General features: G+C 35.3%; 1 protein-coding gene across 1 annotated transcript; it reads right to left on the bottom strand.

The window, feature by feature from the left end:
• Positions 1-1923: 1923 nt before the first annotated feature.
• LOC105044929 (RGS1-HXK1-interacting protein 1) lies at positions 1924-11504 on the bottom strand. Its single transcript, XM_073257577.1, has 8 exons — positions 11215-11504; positions 6365-6431; positions 6112-6189; positions 5493-5545; positions 2732-2868; positions 2532-2596; positions 2305-2367; positions 1924-2215 (listed from the first exon to the last, which is right to left on the bottom strand). Exons 1-8 carry the CDS (start codon positions 11416-11418, stop codon positions 2130-2132), a joined length of 753 nt encoding a protein of 250 aa, XP_073113678.1. The 5' UTR covers positions 11419-11504; the 3' UTR covers positions 1924-2129.
• Between the last annotated feature and the right edge of the window lie 1427 nt (positions 11505-12931).

Genomic DNA, 12931 nt, shown 5'->3' with positions numbered 1-12931 from the left:
TATATATATATTTTTTTTTTTTTTTTTTTTTTTTTTTTTTTTTTTATATTATATATATATATATCTTTTTTGTTACTTCAAAATACTTTAAAGTCATAAATAGGATAGGATAAGATTTTTTTTTTTAATGAAGGATATAATAGATATTTTATGTAATTTTCTTAGGAAAATAGGTATTTAATTAAATATAAGCCACTATGTAATATGTTATTTTCTTATGGTTAACCAAATATATGAAAATTATTTTTCTATATACTATATTTTCAAAAATTAGCTTCATAGAAAAAATATTTCACTGAAGAAAAATACTTCTTGCAAACTAAACAAGCTCTAGGTTTCTTACAGGCTCCAGCAAAGCTTTTGGAATCTACCTTCCTGCCTTTCATATTGCAGGCACTTATAACATGTGGCCCAAAACAATTTGCAACTGTTGTTGACAAAAAATCGACCATCTGAACTTTTGAATCTTTCAAGTCGGATCATATACCAATATCCCCCGTTAAAACTTGTGGTACTAAAACATTGTTCACCTGCAAATATCATGACAATATTTTGTCCAGCGTCATTCCACCAAAGATAGGAGGGGCTAGAACAAGAGGCAGACCTGAGTCCATACAAGACTTAATTCAAAACAAAAACGTGCAATAGGATTGCAATTAGTTTGTAAATTCCAAATATTTTAACCATGGTATTCCAATTATCGAATTACAGAGGTGATGAAGAAAACGACCAACCAAATTCACATAACAATTGTGTATATAGAAAAAGAAACATCTTCTGTAACAGAATTATGCCAACTCAGCCTCTATTTCAATTATGTAGATACTTCTCTGACTCCTTTTTTGGCCCAAAATTCTTAGTACTTTCCATTCCAACATATAACAAGCAAATTATGTAGTGTTAAAGAATAAATGAAACAGCCATCTAATAGCTTTATAATTCCATTGAGAACAACTATCAAGTAGCCAGATAAGATTCAGAAGCTATAATTTTGCTTCATACAGCCAGTCAAGTATCTGCAGCATGAAGAATGTTTCAACCACCAAGCCAATTGGCAGACAAAAGCTAACCATGCTGTTTCCAGTAATTATAATTTGCCAAAATTATATAATGAGTTGAGCTTGAACATAGCCTACTACAGTCAACTACCAACATTCTAGCCTACTATAGTTAACCATCAGCATTCTTCTACGCCTCAACACCATAAACCTATCCTCAACATTAAATATTAAGCCTCCGACTTGGACTGAACCAAACTTATTTCTCGATAACAAGCACCATATGATTTTAGGGGCAGCAAAACTTAAAACAGAGCCGCTAAAGCAGCTCTGAAAAAATTCAGGTTCAGTTGACATCCTGATGACCCAACAAAGTTCAGGTAACCCTAACCCAACCAGGCCAAACATGGAGCAGAGTGGTTTTACTCAAATGTAAGCCCCGAAGCATGCAACGAAGACTAATTCGTCGTTGCCAAGACACCAGTAGCAAGAAATCCTACCCCAGATCATACCTTAGATGTCCAACTGGGTTTTGCTCGCTTGCAGATGATGAAGTTGTTTAGCTCTTCTTGCCATTTACTACCAATATTAGCATTTTTTTTTTGACAAATAGAAATTGTTTTATTACATCAAATTTAATTGTTGTTATTATTAGCATTTTCAGTAAATAGAAATTATTTTATTACTTCAGATTTAATTAGTGCATTTTTCAATACAAATTTTGGTTCAACTGAGCCAAATGGAGGCTCGGTTTGGGTAAGCTGTTCTCCAACCCAATCAAATCCGGTTAGTTTTGGGTTGAGCACATCTTAACTCGAATCTAACAAAATATGAACCTTACCTGACTCAACCGAATTGCCAAGCTAATAGTTTGATGTTTCGTTTCTGTCCCAATCAGTTGCATTTTTTCAGTAAGAAGAAGAAATCTCACAAGATTTTTTTTGTTTCAATAATAAAAGAGACTAGTGTCATAGTGCTTTTCAGCAACAATATTGTGCAGATTAAACTGCACTTGTTGCAGCAAGAGATACAAGCATCCAATACTTCTGAACAAGGAATTCTTTTCTTTTTATTCCTTAGGAGGCACGATCTCAGAAAAACTCCATCAAAAGAGTATAAGGGATTATTTCATCAAACACGGATGCCAAGTTCTGATATTTTCATGATTCTTTCATTGAGTTCACGCCTCTGGTTTTTCAAATCTGATGCCATGGAAGCTACCTACACCACATATAAGTCAAAATGAATCACAGACTTCAAAGCCATGTATACGCAAGAAGAAATGGTTGATGGGAGAGGTATAGACTTGCCTCTGCTCGAAGCTGCAGAGCAGTTCTGCCAGGAAGTGCTCTAAGTCCATCCATCAAATCTAGATATTCAGTTATTTGTCAGTATCAAATGAGAATGGCAAATCAACAATTTGATAATTATGGAAACCAGAAATTTAAAGAGAGACTCAATTGATTATACATTGCAAGTGGCAATATATAGGATTAACATAATCATCTGAAAAATAAAAAAAAGGTCATATACCTGTTGCTTCAGATTCTATCTTATAAATGGATTTGGCAAGCCTTTGGATTTCCCGTCCAGCAGCCCTGCAACTTATACTAAAACAATCATCGCCTATAAAAGGAAGCCTAGTAAAAGATAATATTGGCTATAGTGTACTAAAGAAACGAAAGCTAGTTGAACATGCAAACTAAAAGTAGGGCAAGCTATATAACAAAGACCTGATTTTGGCGTGTCCACGCTGCAAGTCCTGTTCACCCCAACTTGCTTTTAGAAGCATATTTTTACTATCTTTCTTCAGTTTCTCAACAGATTGACTGAGCTCTTTTAAGCATAATTCAGCCTTAGCAGATCGGTCCTAATGAAAGTAAATAAGCAATGCAAAAGTAGTTAACGAAATGCAGCCAAGAATAAAATTAACATCCGATGCAGATCACCTTTTAGACAAATTCCATCCAATAAGTTGGAAGTAAACAAGACCTGAAAACAAGTAGTTTACGGAGAAAAAATAGAAGAAAATAAAGATACAGTAGAAAAGAGGATGAAGAAACTTGTGGAATCACCAAATAAATAAACCAATAAACTATTCATTATTTTTCCGAAACTTAGTGCGTAAGCTCTGGACCTTATGACATGTGTAAAGAGTCATGCAGAGAAAGTGTACATCAAGAAAATTTTGCATATACAATTCTGAGTCATCCAACATAAAAGAAAGTAATCTCAACATTAAGGTGGCTAAACTAATCTTCTGGACTCATACTACTTCCGGAACAACATAACCAAGACCAAACAAGTGAAATAATCATCATGATTATTTAGCGTATGTATGGTCTCTGTTCCCAGCATCTGGACTCCAATTTACATTTTCCAGGCTCATAAGAAAGCTTAACACTGAGTTCTATAGCATTGGTCTTTAGATCAGATTTTTCATGAGTTTCAATTGATGAGGCAACTTTCACCTCTTGATTGATATCTGCTTTTACATTTCAATGCTTCTGCAATGTATACATGTACTATATAAATACACATGACTTTAAAATAATTTCCTAAAGATATTCACATAACATAAATATTAAGTTGACTTTCACAAATGAAGGACTTTGTCCATATTATTTAAAATGTTTTCTTGATAATGATATACCAGAGGTCCTGAGGAGGATGTAAAGTCAATCCCTGAAATAAGAGGGCCTTGAATGGAAAATAGAATCACAAAATAGAATGTTGCTAAGCAGCAAAGACAAATGTCAGAATTATAGAATAAGAGAATTAATCTTGGTTCCCAAATGAATTTAAATAATTAAATCATGTGACTGATCTTTGTTCTTCTATTCGGAGAGACTGATTTGGTGACTCTCAATTCGTAGTGGTAAACTACACAATATTATCATCCTCTCAGAAGTCAAAATGTCAACCAACACAGGAAATGCCATTGTGCATGCCAATGCTTGTTCATAGCAATAACCTACATAACATATTCAACGATAATTTGGAGCATTGCACAATGGTCACTTGCCTCATCTGAAAATGGTCATTGACATAGTCAAGAAAAGCAATCTGAGCGTCCAAAGTGGTTATTAAAAGACAAGTATCATGCACATAATATGCTGCCACTATAACAGTAATCTTAATGATGCAGGACCATCTAGGATGGCCAACGTATGTGTGGGAGGTCCTAAAAATGAACCTGCTTTCAAAGATTTAGCTTATTGTCCATTTGTTCAGAAATAGGACAGAAAGGAGAAGTTTTGGTTATTATAATCAAATGGGGAACCAAATAAATCTGCCGCGTTTTTTACACAATGGGTGAAAGATGCTAGGAAAGACATTCTAAGGGTTTTAGGGTTTAACTCATTGGCTTAATATTGACTTCAATTGAAATTCAGGTCACGACATGTCAAATTTGAGATAAAATGAAACTAACAGCAGCACAACGGTAAGTTTCCAGAGCAATATACCAATTGTACTGTAATAGAAATAGAGAGAGATCACAGGTTGAGTGAATAATACATAAAAAGGAAGAGGATCAGATTTAAAGAGGAGGGGCAAACCTGGCCTGATCTTTTTGTTATTCCGGAGGGGGAGAAAAAACACATACATCACGTTTGGAGTTGGGATGCCTAAATAGTTCACATATAAACCTAGCCAATCACCTATCCTCCCTACTTTTGAGTCTTACACTACTACAGTTGCAGGACTCAACCAAAAACCAATATTCAATTTGAAACCTAGACAACTTAAAACCCAACAAAGAGACAAACTAGGAATCTACCAATAAGGAAAATAAGGAAGGAGACTTAGTCAGAACTAACTGTTTGTCGTTATGTAAGATGCACAATTTCAAAGAGTAAATTCCCTTAATAGACAAACAATTTATAAAATACGGCCAATTGATTAAACCTGAAATTGACTTGAAATAATGTACCACTATTGACAAAACTGCCAAATTGCTTCTAATTTAGCTTTATGGCTTAGATATGAGCCCAAGGAATGTTTTTGCAGCAATAAACACAATTGTATTCAGCATTTTGCAATTTAAAAATTCTATAGTTACAATACCATCATTTTTAGTTTATATATATTTATTGTTGAACTTTATTACTTTTTAATATATCTCCTTATTCATTTTTTTATTTCAATTAAAAGTAACTAAAATTCGCCATGATTGTAACAGAAACAATCCACAACCAAAACCTTTCATACTATCAGAGTACGACTAAGCATAGATTGTAAATCAAAATAGTCACCCTTTAGTTGAAGACTTGAAGCTAAATGGTTGACTATGGGATGATGGTAATCCAAGAGATTACATATAAAGCATTTTGACATGATAATCAACCAACATAATGAGTCACGAAATCAAAGTGTTAAATATAAGAGTGATATGACAATAAGATAACAAAACATCTGCATAGAAGAAACCAAGCATTATATGAATAACTTAGAACAAAATTTACATGAAAGAATTTCCATGATAAAGATTACCTGCTCGCTCACAAGACGCCCAAAAGTGTTACGAAGCAAAAACCTTCTAGGGCCTGCAGATACAAATTCCCTTAAAATCTATTAAATAACACATGCACACACATAAACAAGCAGACATATACATTACATATGTAGAAGTGGGGAAGAGGAAGGGAGGGAGGGAGAGGAGGGGAGGGGGGCAGGGGTGTGAAAGTTCTATCAACGGAATTTGAGCCAAAATTCTTGTCTAAATTACATTATCTGCCATCAAAGATTCAAAATTGGCAACCTAGTATTGTCAATCATGATTTACAGCATTTAGAATGCCTAGAAACGGCAAACTCAAATGTTTTGAAGATTTCTTCCCATGAAAACAATGGTCACAGAATTAATAGGAAAAATAGAATAACTAAATCTTACATGAGGCTCAGAAGTATTCAGACAGGCTAAGCAGTATTATACCCAAGACCTAGGGTAGGACTCTAATGTGTCTGCATGTATCTTCACGCAAGTATGTGTGGAAACATAGAAGGGAAAAATGTGGTAATAATGCTTGGATTAGCAAAAAAGCCTAATGGTGAAATTCATGACTCAATCGAAAGTAAACATTTTATGATTTTCGATGCAACGTAACATGTACCTTGCATGAGGACCAATCCTGCAGCAACAACAATTCCAAATGTCTCAGTTGGGTGCTCTCGTGCAATCATCAACTGATCTAAAGAACAGCAATAGTCACAAATTTATAAAAGTTTTTTATGTTAGAAGCATGCCTCATGTTGAAGCCTTTAATGACATATTCACAGAAATCGACAGTAGAATATTACTTTAACGAAGTGATTACATGAATATATAGAGATACTCTGCATTTAGCTTAACTGAAAAGATCTGACCTTTAACTTTCTGGACAAAAGCATCTTCATGAACTTTATACTGTGCCTGAACCCTTGTCATATAATCCTGCAATTGGTAAGAACAACATCAGCAAAAAAAATTTGCATGAAAAATTAAGAAAGTTTTCATCATTCCAACAACTTATTGGCAAATGGTATAAGAACATATAAGGTTCCATGATTCTAAAGAAAGTCGTTAATGAGGGAAATCAATATGCTTGGAAAATCAATTCGGTGGAAGACTGATTTAATTTATGGCGATTATCAAGATAGAAGAGGTTTCCATGCAACATGTAATCACATCTAGTAATGTTATCTCCAGGTTGGTGGTGATAAAGAAAGAATAGCCATGAGGATGAACAAAAAGTGGTAGTTATTTCTGAAATCCAAGTTTATTTCCTAAGAAAATACTTCTCATCAAGGGTTCAAATTCTCATTCTGGGACCCATCCTGGTCAGGATGCAATCAAGATAGTCCTATCCCGGTACTCAAGAAGAAATGACATCCTGGTAGAACATGAGGTCATCTATTTTTTGTTCTTTTTATTGTTTAAAAAAATTAGGAGTTGTTTGTCAAAATTTAGGGTTGAGGATAGGTTTTCTGAGACAATATTTGCTTTACGGTGCCATCAACACCAGTTAATTGAAAAAGCTTTAAAAAGTAATAATAAATTTAAATAAAGCAACGGTTATCAATCATATCATGAACAAAAATGTCATGAATTTAAATAAAATAACTAGAAAGTTGCTAAACAACTAATGAAAACAAGAAAGAAGTGGGAAAATTTTTTTTAAAAAAAATTGAAAATTACCTTCCTAGTGAATTATCAGAAGCCAGCCCAACCCAAGTGCCAGGGTGAATCTTGCACCAGAGAGATAGAGGATCCCACCCTCGTTTGAGGACCTAGTCTCTCTAGTCCATTTTGGGATGGCCATGACAAATTGGGTTTGACCGGGTCCTCAAACCTTACTTCTCATGCATTGGATTTGTTAGCAAGTTGCCATCTTCAATTTCAATATAAATTAATGATCTAGAGATGAATTGGTCACCTAGATGTGCATTTAATTTTCACTCCCACCAATCAGATTTTGTCAATTGTAATCATTTTTTCAAAGCATTATAATGCTCATTCTAATTGTTCTTGTTTATGTTATAATAGCAAGATGTCTATTACATATTTGTTATGACACATGACCAAATAATGTCTATAAAGTCTAATGCTTGGTCTTGTCAACAAACATTTTTATTTAAATTTAAGATCATAGTTAGAGAACAAGTGTTTGATTCATAGTGAAAAGATCGGGCAACATTGTCATTTTGATGTCATTGTCCATTATCTCTACTATTACAACGACAAAAGGTTTGTAACAAGATCCGCAGAGATGGTATTGGGACCCATGCCGGCCGGCCATATGAGTCGGTATGGATCAATACTAGACCGGACCAACGGGAACTGACACAAAATAAAGAACAGAACTGGGGAGAAGGAAAAGAGAGAAAGAGGAGGGGAGGAGGGAGGGAGGGAACGGGTGGCTAGAGGAGATGCTGGCAATGGCCACGGTGGATCGTGAGAGCGATCGAGGGCTTCCAAGGCCTCCACTTCTTCCGCCGAATCACAATCGAGAGAGAGAGGGAGAGAGAAAGAAAGCTGATGGAGAGGCCGTCAGAGGATCTTCGATTGGCTGCCGTGGCCGCCGAATGGCAGAATTGTAGCCCGCAACTCCGCGGGTGTGAAACAAGAGCGATCGCCCATGTTTCACAGGATTTTTTTAAAAAACCCCGACCATTCATTGTCGTTTTCAAAAAAATATAATGAACAAGGAGGGTCGCCCTTGTTCCGTAGTCGCAGCTCCACCTGTACCTTTTCCGTCGTTCGATGGCCACGGAGGCCACCTACCACCCTCTGGCGGCCTTTTCGCCAGTTGCACCTCCCTCCGGTACCCTCACTCCTCTTTCTCTATCTCTCATGATAAAATGCCCTATCGGACGATATGGAGCAACGAATGCCTCCACAGCCTTCTAGCAGTCTCAACGGGTGACCACGTCCCTCCGACGGCAACATCCCCTCTTTCCCTCCCCTCCTCTCTCTCTCTTCCTCTCTTTTCCTCTCTCTCCCTCTCCCCGGTCTGATGTTTCAGTTTGGAAGGCCGAACCATCCCGATTTGTGGTCGGTATGGCTCAAAATGCCTTGAATCGTCCGGTTCGGAACGGTTTAACAAACGTTGGTTTGTAACCATACTTGAGTTGGACTTGAGTTTGCAATCGGATTCCTTCCCATAGCTGGATTCTAAGAATATATACATTTTAACAGCTACCCATCTTTCTCTTGGGCAGCATAATTAAAGAACCACAAAAGACAATTAATTAATATATGGACCTTTATTAGGAGAATCAAGAAAACCAACAGCCAGCTCACTCTCCAAATAGTAATCAATAAAGTTTAATGACCAATGCCTTCACCAAACCTATGTACCTTCACTCTCTTTTCCTCTCAATTTTTATTTATCTTGAAGACTTCCAACGTAGAAGCGAAGCGAGAAGCTTAAATCCAATCATGTGCATAGCAAGTGCCAAATACTAGCTCACTATAATGGTAGGTAATGGTCATTTAAACTTCGTAAAGAAATATAATTCTATGATGTTCACTTAACTCGGTAAAGATATTTAATTCTATGATAAGTATTTACAAATTTTAACCAAAAAAGAATGTTCCATTACAACATTACAGAAACTTATCACAATTTTGGGCCATGGCCGTTATATACCTACACCAGCATTAACAAAACTATGAGTAGATCTACAAACACTAGCCATGCTAGAAAACCAAAGCATGTCAAATTAATGAAAACTTTTGGAAAATCCAAAACCATATGGGTAGATGTGCATCTGCCAATATAAAACAATTACATCTGAGCCAAAACATTTAAAATCATGACCAGTGATTGCATTACAAAGATGGATGCTTAATTTCTTATCAAAATCCAAACCTAGGTTTCTTCCCTGTCCATCTAAACTCTTCGAGGCCTCAAGGAACCCCAAAGATTGCTCCATGACTGCATAAGTTTCAACTATTTTAAGAAGTCATAGATTACCAACCAGCCATGCAAGTTTCATAACAACAATATCATTCTTGCCCAAATTTGCCCTATACAAGACATTACCGCCTAGTCATAGAGGGGTGGTACTAGGTTAAAAACAAGTCATAGAACATAATCAAACTTTAGCAAACTTTATCCTGATGTATATACTATATAGTTGAGAAGCAACAAGGCCAGTTATTAAAATCCCTAGTATGCAACTCGTTGGATTATTAAAAAAACACACTTCTACATGTTCTCATCAAATATTTCTAATTGGAGGTGTCAATAAGCTAATTTTGTTATGCTTGCCACAACCTAAACATGTTGCAAGCCAATTCCAAGCTTGGATTTTGGGTTCAATCCATGCCTAGGCAGAAAATTGTGCTTGGTTATTAGTTAAGACTAGTCAAACTAGGGTGTCTTTCCAGCATATTTAAATTATGGACTCGCTTGGTTCATGAGAAGAATTTTTCTTGACTAGAATGTTTATACTGAGAAGCTGATACTTGAGTATATGATGTTTGGAAAAATGGTTTTTGCATGTGGTTGGCCATGAAAAATGATGCATTGTAGAGTAGCTTATATTTGATTGAGCATTTACTTTCCTAGAAAAGTTGTCTAAAACATCTATTATACCCTTAATAAAGAACAAAAACTTACCCACTCTATCTAAAAGCTTAAGGGCACTTTTAAGGGAAAAAAAAAATTACCCCCATTCCCCTCTGATAGGAAAGTGACTTTCTCATATCTCATATGGATTTTTCTTTCCCATGAAATATGAGAATCTTATTCCCATGGGAAAGCTATTTTTTCATCTCTCCCCTTTGAAAACTCCAACCAAACATGAGGTTTTTTTTTTCCTGTTGACCACATCCCCCCTCCCTTCCTACGAATCAAACAAGTCCTATATATAAAATTATAAATTTCATGGTGCAATTTGTGTTGTACAGTACTCAAGGAGTAAACTCATTGATGTACAAGTCTTTACACTTAATCTACATATAAAAAATCAAGTTACATTGTTTTCTTTGTCAAATCAGATGATAAGTCTTGTAAACTAGGTAAGCATGAATGAAGGCTTAATTATCAAGTAGGCCAGTGCTATGAGTATAAAAGAGCCAATATTTCTTTTTAGAAAAATAACACAACCAAAATTAAGTTGAAATTCTAAAGAGTAAAGTCTAAGGCAATAGTTCTATGTTTCTTAGACATATTAGCACTTAGTTCTAATCTGACAAGAAAATATTATTCTCTCGCATCTGCCATGTGCATATCAATTTTGTTAAAGTATCGGCCTCCATTTTCCTTTTCTCCAAGAAATAAATTCACTTTACAACACCTAATTATACTTTCTCTTTTATTGTTCTTCATCGTCAAAATACAGAAGCGATGACAAGTGGCTGAGTAAACAATCAAACGGTATCAAAGCCACATCAATTACAATAGCACAGATTATAATCTCTTCTGATTTAAAGAAAGTGTCTTCTTTTCTCCACAAAACTTCTATTGCAATGTATAAAACTCCAGAACTTTTTCCCCAACCAATAGATGACACCACTTCTTTCCACATCTCTACACTACTCCATGTGCCTTAATCCTTTCTTTGCCAATCAAGAAAAACTTACAAAAAGGGTGCCCAGATATCTCAAATAATCAAAGAATGAATAAACTCAAAACCGAAATCAAACACAAGTATAGCAGACAATGAACAAATTTCAAATCAATAGTACAAAAAGAATGAATTTTGATGGTGGACTCGGGTCCACAAACCTGCAAGCTTCGAAGGGACCAAGAGGAATTCTCCTGTGGAGATGGAGCGAATCGGAGAACGGAGCCGTTGGAACCAGAGGCGAAGGGGTTCGCCTCCGACGACGACTGGGCAGTCCGTAGATCGTGGATGCCTTCTGGATTGGCCCCCGCCGACGGCGATGGCGACGGCGGCGGAGGGCGAGGAGCGGATGCGTCCGCCGTCATTGCTGGGATGTTCTTGACGGCGGCTGAAACCAGGCCCTGCGGAAGAGCGAAGCTCCTGGACTTCGGTACCAACAAATAAAAATAATAAAGGAGCGGTCCTTGTCTAATTTAGCAAGCTAAGCGGAGGGTCTCATTACTCGCAAGGCTCCTTGCCCTACCGGGCAAGTTGGGTCGGCAGTTGCGAACCTCCTGGCTAGGAAGTCTTTGTTGGGTTCGCTTTAGCATAGGTCATTAGATCCACACAGTCTTAAGCATTTAATTATGAATTTTTTATCACACTACAGAGGAGCAAAGCATGGCTTGATATTTCATTAATTTTTTAAAAAAATATTGTTCCAAATAGAGTAGAAAAAAAAAAAAAATTTATGCAACCGTACGAATTAGTTTGGGATCCAGACTTAGTTGAGTTTTTCTATATATATAAATTAGAAAATGAGGTCTTGTTTGATTCATAGAAATAGAAAAAAAGTGGAGTCAATAAGAAGTACAAAATTTTTTTTATTTTATTAAAATTTTTAGATAAAAAAATTAGAAAAAAGTATTCTTATAGAGAGTACAATTTTCATATTTTATGAGAAAAAAAAATTCACATAGGACATAACTTTTCAATTTTTTTATTTGATAAAAATTAAAATTTTTTTTAAATATTTTTTTATACTATCAAAAAAAAATTACAGTTGGAATGAACGTTCTCTCTGTCACAATATCCTGGATCATCCTTCATCATGATCTATGATAAAAAATATCATTAATTATAATAATTTTTTTAATTATAAATAGTGGTAATGTATAGAATAGGATAAATTTTTTTTTATAAAAAATATAAAAATATTTATATAATTTTTTTGAAAAAATAGATGCTCAATCAAATACAAGATAGTTTTCAATAATCAACTAAATATATTAAAATTTAAATATTTTTTTAAGCATTATTTTTTAAAAAATAATTTTACAAAAATAATATTTTATGAAAGAATTTTTTTTTTTTTTTTATGAATCGAAAGAGAATTTCAAATGTACTATGGGTATAAACCCACGTTAACTAATGACAAAAATAATAAAGTGTCGCACTGCAGAGGATGGAAGTATTTTTCCCACTCATGCTCGAGCACGCTTCAAAGCTTATTCATCGTGCAAAAGTTATTTCCTCTGGTCTTTGAGCTCAACAAGATTGCAGAAAACAATCCAACTACAATGATGATGAAAATTTTGATGTCACCAATTATTGACAAATGTTGCCACTCAATATAAGTCAACTCTCACATACCTGCTTGCCATGCAGATAGAATTGTAGGCGGCTTTTGCATTGTCCACGTAGGTCGCTTAGCCTCATATAAGAGGCTTCTTGTTTGATATGGACAAAGGAGGCTGTAGAAGAGTAGAATGCATACAGGGGGTTGAGAGGATCAACAAGACATTATTCTATCCAGCACATTCTTTCCCACAAGGGAGCTTATAATTTATAAAAATTTGGTACTTCATAATTAACTGAAAAGGCATTTGAATAGTTGCA

Source organism: Elaeis guineensis, chromosome 5 (genome assembly GCF_000442705.2).
Source record: "Elaeis guineensis isolate ETL-2024a chromosome 5, EG11, whole genome shotgun sequence".
NCBI lineage: Eukaryota > Viridiplantae > Streptophyta > Magnoliopsida > Arecales > Arecaceae > Elaeis > Elaeis guineensis.
Note: the sequence above shows the minus strand (reverse complement) of the source record. Positions and strands in the feature narration are given on the sequence as shown.

What these genes read in the sequence shown, in the direction of transcription:
- LOC105044929 (XM_073257577.1), bottom strand. Translation starts at nt 11,418, where the DNA reads ATGACGGCGGACGCATCCGCTCCTCGCCCTCCGCCGCCGTCGCCATCG. An exon ending in AGGATTGGTCCTCATGCAAG is followed by an intron (nt 5,546 to 6,111) that starts GTACATGTTACG and finishes TTGTATCTGCAG; the next exon opens with GCCCTAGAAGGTTTTTGCTT. An exon ending in GATAGAATCTGAAGCAACAG is followed by an intron (nt 2,368 to 2,531) that starts GTATATGACCTT and finishes CTGAATATCTAG; the next exon opens with ATTTGATGGATGGACTTAGA.